Genomic DNA, 8,047 nt, shown 5'->3' with positions numbered 1-8,047 from the left:
AAAAAAGACAGCATTTTCAATAAACCCTGAGTCTTACCTCAGGCAAGCGCCACTGGTGGCTCGGTTTATGTCACTGGAGGACTTATCTTCTGTGTTCCACTTGACAAGTTATTAAATGTTCCCCCTTTGGGGTAAATAGTGTTTGTTTTCACACCAGCAAGTGTGTGTGTGAGTGTATACACACGCACACATGCATGCACACATGCATGCACACGTGCACACGTGCTCACACACACACACAAAGGAATGTCTATATAATTCGAGAAGATATTTAGTTATTCAATGTAAAGTTTTCATTATGAGGTAACTGCGATTTTTTTTTTTTTCTGGAAGTGATTGTTTTACTTTAAAAGTAACCACTGCTCTCTGTTTTCAGCTCCGCGCTCAGAACCAGGTTCTGAAGAAAGGTGTTGTGGATGAGCAGGCCAGCTCTGCTGCTCTAAAGGTATGTACGCAGTGGGGACCTGCAGCCGCAAAGGCTTAGGGGGAAGTCCAAGCTTGACAGTGATTTACCACAGTAGGAGCTGTAGGATTGTTCCGAATCTAATGTTCCTCCGTGCTTACAGACGCATATTATATGTTTCCTCAGCAAAAAAAAAAAAAAAAAAAAAAAAAAAAAAAAAAAAAAAAAAGAAGAAAAATACTGACTTTATTTAATGCATTTCTTCTGTAGCTCAGGGCCTCTTTTGTGGAGTCAAATCCACCTGGATGAACGTAGCCTTTTGTCTGCCATCTCCAGGCAGCCCTCTGAGCCTCATGTTTGAGTTTGCATCCCCAGCGCTCAGCAGGCCGGCCCTATGAATGAGTACATATGTGTGAATCCTGTGGCTCATTTCCTCTTGCCTTTAGCTTGTGGTGATGCCCTGTGCTGACTGCCTGAGCGGTATGCTCACCATCAGCACCTGCTTGTAACTGAGGCATAACAGGATAAGGAAGGATTTATCTCTGCCCCATCTATCTGGCGTGGAATAAACGCTGGCTTGTTTTTGAATGGATAGGTTAGTTGTAGGATATGGATCTTTCCTGAAACCTCTGAGGAAATGATCACTGACTCCCCTAATGCTTAAAACCACCTACTGAGGAAGCGTCTCCACATAGCCTGCTCTGTGCGGCAGCCTGATGCTGCTCCTGCAGATAACTGTTGGTAGGGATGTGTGGATGGCTGTGGTTGTGGTGCTGAGGCATTGACTTTTCTCTTTGAGCATTACCACATCCAGGCATTGTACAGAGCATATTACTGCACGCATTAGCTTCTTGTTTCCAGCAGCTCTGTAGGGATGAGTAGAGTTATCATTCCTGTTGCAGAAGCTGGGCTTTAGATAGATGTTGGCACAGAACTCTTCTGAAGCTACTGTTAGCACGAGATCTGTTCACACGTTGGCAACATCATTCAACTAGTGGTAGCTCATAGCAACAGTGTAAAGAAATGACTTCTCACCTTGTTCATTCTGAGGTCCCTGTAATTACAGACGCAAGTGTTAGGGTGTCCTCTGATTGATGCTATTGGATTTGCACCTGAGTGAGTTGCTGGGGGTGAATATCATTGATTAGACTTACTTTCATTTGAAGTTTTATGATAATTTATACTTGGGCTGGAGCTATGTATACCTCTGACCTTCAAGTAAAAATTAAGGTTACTGGAGCTAGTAGAAAAGAAACGGTGTCTTTCCACTTACTAGGGCACATGGCGGGAACTCGCTAGCTGCCCTTGTCATACAGAGTACTCCAATGGCACACACAGCAGTCTAGGTTATCTGGGTTGCTGCTCCTGTGTAGTTAGAATGTCTGTTAGTTTCACTTCTTAGTCTTATAATTGTTTGTTTGAGTGAAATTAATTAAAGTGATTTGTAAATAGAAGACTCTGGCCGCTTATGTCTGATTATCTTTTTTTTTTTTTTTTAATTTTTGAGACAGGGTTTCTCTGTGTAGCCTTGGCTGTCCTGGAACTCACTCAGTAGACCAGGCTGGCCTCGAACTCAGAAATCCGCCTGCCTCTGCCTCCCAAGTGCTGGGATTAAAGGCGTGCGCCACCACCGCCCGGCTTTTTTTAAAGATGTATTTATTTTATGGGTATAAGTACACTGTAGCTATCTTCAGACACACCAGAAGAGGGCATCAGATCCCATTACAGATGTTTGTGAGCTACCATGTGGTTGCTGGGATTTGAACTCAGTACCTCTGCAAGAGCAGTCAGTGCTCTTAGCCACTGAGCCATCTCTCCAGCCCATGTCTGATTATCAGTGAACACAAACTTGTGAGTAAAATGTAGTTAAAATAGTGCATTCTTTAAATAAAGTGAAGCTAAATATGTCTATTTATTTAACTTTCTACTTTTTTTTCTTTTCTTCTCTCTCTCTTTGCGGGGGCGGGGAGAGTGCATTCAAGATGGGGTGTCTGTGTGTAGACCTGGCTATTTTGGAACTCACTCTGAAAACCAGACTGGCCTTGAACTCAGAGATCTGCTTGCCTCAGCCTCCTGACTGTGGCATCATCACTGCTCAGCAACTTCTTTTTTCTCTGTTTATATAGTAGAGGGCAGTCAGTAGATAGGATGCTGTTGAGATTTTAGGATATTTAGAGTTTTGAGTCTGTTTTCATGAACTTAAAAGGGAGCTGTTGAGGACCAGAGTGTCAAAGTGCTCTTGTGCTGTGTTAGTATTGGCCTTGAAATCTGACAGACCGGGCTGGAGAGATGGCTCAGCAGTTAAGAGCACTGACTGCTCTTCCAAAGGTCCTGAGTTAAAATCCCAGCAACTACATGGTGGCTCACAACCATCCATAATGAGATCTGACGCCCTCGTCTGGAGTGTCTGAAGACAGCTACAGTGTACTTAGGTATACTAATAAATAAATCTTTAAAGAAAAAAAATCTGACAGATCAAAGACTTAGGTGAAATGAATGTGCTGAGAAGTCCTGTGGGCTGGTGGGCTGGGAGTGTAGCTCAGCAGTACGCACTTGTTTGTGAAGGCAGGCATCCCTGGAGGCCAGGTTAAGTTATGTCCACTGCAGGGCACAAAGGAAGGGGGTGAGGAGGGGGATAAGACTTCATTTAAATTCAGAGAGGATTTACAGACAAAGTAATATAAATAGATTCCCTGCTCTTCTTGGTCATTGAGTGGTATTGTTAGTAAGTCTGGGATTCCTGTAAAACATCCACATTTATAAATGTGTAACCCATGGCTCATTTGTTCATTGTTGCAGACTTAATAACACAGATTTGCAGGCATGTTGCTATAAGTTGCTGATGGTCTGCTATTTCAATATATATATTTTGTCGTATTTTATTTATTTGGCTGGGAGATATTTTTTATGTATGCAAAATAGCTAAAAACATAACTGAAATGATAAACATATAACTTATATTCCCTGAAGCAAGGATGTTTAATTTTATGTTGGTGGAACAAAGACTTGAAAAAGAAAAACTGTGTGTGTGAGGAACTGTTGACTCTGATGTAGGAACAACTGAAAATGAAGGACCAGTCCTTGAGGAAACTACAACAGGAAATGGAGAGTTTGACATTTCGAAATCTGCAGCTTGCCAAGAGGGTGGAACTCCTTCAAGATGAGCTAGCACTAAGTGAGCCTAGAGGCAAGAAAAACAAGGTAAGCTTAGTAGCATCCCCTGTGTGCCCTGCGGTGAGGTGCGGCTGGCTTCACAGTGCCCGTTTCTTACTGTATCTGGAGAGGTGCGGCTGGCTTCACAGTGCCGGTTTCTCACTGTATCTGGTATCTGAGTCCAGAGGGCGAATGTTCGGATGTTCACTATTGATGCCTCCACTTTCTCTTTCCTGTTTTTGAGACAGATCTTTTCATGTAGCTTAGGCTAGTGTCAGATCCTCAACTCTCATCTAAGCCCCACTGGTGCTAGAATGACCGGCAGGTGCCACAAGACCAGTTCAAGGGAGTTTGCATAGAAAAGCTAGTTTTTAAACATTTTGTTTGCAGCAAACATGTACATAATTGAGGTAGTAGCTGAGAAAAATCAATGGAATATCTCATATTGCTCAAAACTGATGTCTTGGTTACCTTAATTCCTGCATGGTGAGTGATCCCTGTGGTTGCTGGTCTGTAGCAGCCGGGACCTCTGTGATCAAGTGTTGCCCGGTGCTATTATTTCTGTGATAAGAACAAAAGGAAGCTGTTGGGCTAGTGGAGAAGTCTCGTAAGTGTTAGCGTAGAAAGAGCTCTGTTCTACAAGTGTGTTAACAAGCTGTGCTGAAGGGAAGAGGTACACAAAGACCCTGAAGAAGGATGTGTGGAGGCAAGAACAATTCTTCTACAAGAACAATTCCTCTAGAGTTAAACTTAATTTGAATCCTCTGCCTGTTGTTTACAAACTTATGGCTTTGGAAGAGTTGTTATTCTTTCAGCTTCAATTTCTTCATCAGTTAAGTAGGTCTGACAAATTTAGGTTTTCAGATTAAATGGGATCACACAAAGTGCCTAAAGCTGTATTATTACGTGGTATGTTAATTCCTTTCCCAAATGCATTCATGTGTTTAGAAGACTGCTCTAAGGTGTTCAGGTAAAGAGGGGACAAAGAGGCCTTATCACATTCGTATGAGAGTCATGAGGAAGTTTGCATATGCTTGGAATTCCAGGTGACCCCTGTGAGGTCATAGCCATCTAGACTTCAAACATGACTATTGGGTGTTTTTGTTTTATTTTTTGAGTTGGGGTCTCACTCTGTAAACCAGGCTGCCCTGGTACTAAATATGTGGGCCAGGCTGGCTTCAGATGTGTAGCAGTTCTCCCACCTCAGCTTCCTAAGTACTGGGATTATAGGTGTGAGCCATCATGCCTGGCTAACATACCACAGTAATTATTTAGCCGAAGTACCTAAGACTTGTGAGTTAGTCTTGTTGAAGCTTCCAAGTTTGGGAACACTGAGGACTACAAATAAGTCATTCTATAATGTGTCTTCTGTATTTGTTGTGTTTTAAATGTGATGGATATTTAGTATCTTTTGTTTTTTTACATAGCTGTATTCAGAGGACCCTTTCATTACCAGTTTGTCTTAGATTAGCAGGTGACTTCATTTGAAGTGATGATCGAGATGCAGAAAGGGCAGAAAGTAGGGACTGTTATGTAAGCATAGTGTCTTTGTTAGCTAGCCCCATGCAGTCTCTGTTCTGTGTGTCACCCTGAAACAACTGTTCATTCTTAGATTTCTAAATACTGCCATTCTTCTTAGTGGAAAAGTTAATATTGAAAAGAAAGGAAATTTTTTCATAAGCTTAGTTTTTTTATTGTGCATATAGCAGCTTTATTTTAACATGGTTATTTTTTATCTAAATCGAAGTTTATGTGGACTCATTTGTTTGTGAATGTAAATAAATAAATAATAAATGAATGGAACTTTTTTTTTTTACACGTGTAAGAGGTTTAATTGAGAGGGAGGGGGGCAGTAGTGGAGAGAGAGGAGAGAGAGAGAGTGAATGGAACTTCTTAAAGGAGTGTAACAGTAGCTCAGACTCTAATGTAATCTCCCCCAAACTAAAAGGTCAGGTGGAGTCAAGGTCTTCTGCTGTTCTGTCTTCCAACAACTCCTGACTTCATAAGCGAAAAAATGATGAACTCATTTTCTTTTTCTCTGTCTCTCTTTTAAGCTTTTTACCTTTGCAGTCTTTGCTGTTTCAGTTAAGTGATGGACTGTGTGATTTTTGTAGGGGTGCTTAAAAATGGTGAACATAGAAGAGACACACCACTAAGGTCATAGAGCTGCTGTGTGCCTTAGCATGTTTCTCTAAAGGATCAAAGTTGTGTGGACATAACTTGTTCTTTTCATCAGAAAAGTGGTGAATCTTCTTCTCAGTTGAGTCAAGAGCAGAAGAGTGTCTTTGATGAAGATCTGCAAAAGAAAATTGAGGAGAATGAACGGCTGCACATACAGGTAACAAAAAACTGAATTACAAAATGGCAAGATGGCTCAGTGGGTAGGCACTAGTTGTCAAGCCTGATGGCCTGACTTCCATCCCTGGGTCTCACATCGTGGAAGGAGAGAACCAACTCCCACAAGTTGTTCTCTGACTTCCACATGTGCACTGTATGTGCCCCCACCCACAATAAGTAAGTTATGTTTAAAGAAGTGTCTGGCAGATGGCTTTGTGGTGAAGCCTGCTCACTGCTCTCTAGAGGACCCAGGTTCATTTCCTACCACCCACTTCATGGCTCAAAAATGCCTATCACTTTAGCTCTGGGGATCCCTTTTCTGGCTCCTGTTTGCATGTGGTACAGGTATAAAACATGCAGACAAAACTCATACACATCAAATACACAAGTCTTTAAAGGAAATGGGTTTTTGATCCAAGAAGTAGAAAAAATAATGTAAATAGTTATCTTTTTGTTTGTATGGGTTTTTAACATCTTCTATGTCCTTAAATATGTACTGTGAGCCTGGCAGTGGTGGCACATGCCTCTAATCCTAGCTCTTGGGAGGCAGAGGCAGGCAGATTTCTGAGTTCGAGGCCAGCCTGGTCTACAGAGTGAGTTCCAGGACAGCCAGGGCTACACAGAGAAACCCTGTCTCGAAAAAACAACAACAACAAAAAAACAACAACAACAAAAAAGAAAAAGTACTGTGCCTGTGATTTGTTTCTTAAGTCTCACACATAGCTCGATGTGGTTATGTACATTTATCCAGAGTCTTTGGAATAGAAATATACTAGGCACCCTTCCCTTTCCCTGGGAATTGATGAGATGGATCTGTTGGTGGGGGTTTATCAATAAGTAGGGTTTATTTCATGATCTATGGTGTATAGTTGTTTTTTTGGTCATGGATTGTTAGGTTTTGGGGTTTTTTGTTTTGTTTTTGAGGCAGCTTTTCTTGTAGCCCAGCACTGGCCTTGAGCTCCCTGTGTAGCTGAGGATTTGGTTTTCCTTTCCCAAGTGCTGGGATTACAGGTCTCAATCACCCTGCCCAGCTCTGATAGATCTTAGGGTCCATGAGATGGCTTGGTGCATAAAGGTACTTGCTGCCAAGACTGGAATTCATATGGTCCCTGGGGCCATGAAATGATTCTTGTCTTCTAGCCTTCACACATGCACACACATAAATAAATTACATGTAATTACAGAAAAATCTTGAAAAGTTTGATCTCAGAGCATTTTAAATCTAAGTATTCATAACTCTTAATTAGCATCAGACTCATTAAGGAAAAAAAAAGCTTTGTAAGTTTTAGGACCAGTGCCTCAGTGAATTGCCTATGAATAGTTGTTCCAAGTGGAGCTTCATGGGCCTAAGAGGAGGGAGGTGCAGGCTTGGGTTGGGCTGCTGTGTTTTAACTGTCCTGTCTGTTGTGTTTAACGTTTAACTCTGAGACAAAGACCAGCGACACACTGTGTTCAGGCTGTTCTACTACTGTAAAGGGGGAGTGAGAGTGTAGACCCTGTAAGCACTTCCAGCTCGGGTACCCTTAGCTCACCTCCCACATGGCAGCCCCATTGCAGCCACAGGGTGAGTGGGCGGGCCGGCGCTGCTGGCCCTGCACTTTGTACTGGGATCTTAAGGAGAGACAATGTCTTTTCCTTACAGTTTTTCGAAGCTGATGAACTTCACAAGCATGTGGAAGCAGAGCTGAGGAGTCGGCTGGCCATTCTAGAAACAGAAGCTGCTCAGCACCAAGCTGTGATTGATGGCCTGACCCGGAAGTACATGGAGACCATTGAGAAACTGCAGAATGACAAGGCAAAGCTAGAAGTAAGCCCACTGCTCAGGGTGACGTGTTAAGATCTAGCTAAGGCTCCTTTGATTTCTGGGGAGAGCTCAGCCATAGGCTAAACTGTCAACTTTTCTTTCTCTTCCCAAATTCAGGTAAAATCTCAGACTCTAGAAAAGGAGGCCAAGGAGTGTCGACTTCGAACAGAAGAATGGTATGTGGAAGCATGGACTCTAAGCGGCACTGAAATCAGAACCAGCCCAAGGCACCGTTTACCTCTCTCCCTCTCCTTCCTTTCTCTCTCTCTGTCCCTCCTCTCCCTCTCTTTCTCCCTCTCTCTCCCTGTCTCCCTCCCTGCCTCCCTCCCTCCCTCCCTCCTTCCCTCCCT

The 8,047-nt window shown here is 42.7% G+C and overlaps 1 protein-coding gene across 3 annotated transcripts in view; it reads left to right on the top strand.

Moving 5' to 3' along the window:
- Ppp1r21 (protein phosphatase 1 regulatory subunit 21) overlaps nucleotides 1-8,047 on the top strand; it is a 68,775-nt gene that overhangs the window by 16,601 nt on the left and 44,127 nt on the right. For all 3 annotated transcript variants that reach the window (XM_031355429.1, XM_031355428.1, XM_031355427.1), the window contains exons 2-6: nucleotides 377-445; nucleotides 3,458-3,604; nucleotides 5,793-5,894; nucleotides 7,536-7,700; nucleotides 7,815-7,873. In XM_031355429.1, coding sequence (XP_031211289.1) covers nucleotides 3,470-3,604; nucleotides 5,793-5,894; nucleotides 7,536-7,700; nucleotides 7,815-7,873 — 461 coding nt within the window. In that variant the 5' untranslated portion in view covers nucleotides 377-445; nucleotides 3,458-3,469. The remainder of the gene's footprint in view (nucleotides 1-376; nucleotides 446-3,457; nucleotides 3,605-5,792; nucleotides 5,895-7,535; nucleotides 7,701-7,814; nucleotides 7,874-8,047) is intronic.

The sequence above is a fragment of the Mastomys coucha genome, unplaced genomic scaffold (genome assembly GCF_008632895.1).
Source record: "Mastomys coucha isolate ucsf_1 unplaced genomic scaffold, UCSF_Mcou_1 pScaffold6, whole genome shotgun sequence".
Classification (NCBI taxonomy): Eukaryota; Metazoa; Chordata; class Mammalia; order Rodentia; family Muridae; genus Mastomys; species Mastomys coucha.
Note: the sequence above shows the minus strand (reverse complement) of the source record. Positions and strands in the feature narration are given on the sequence as shown.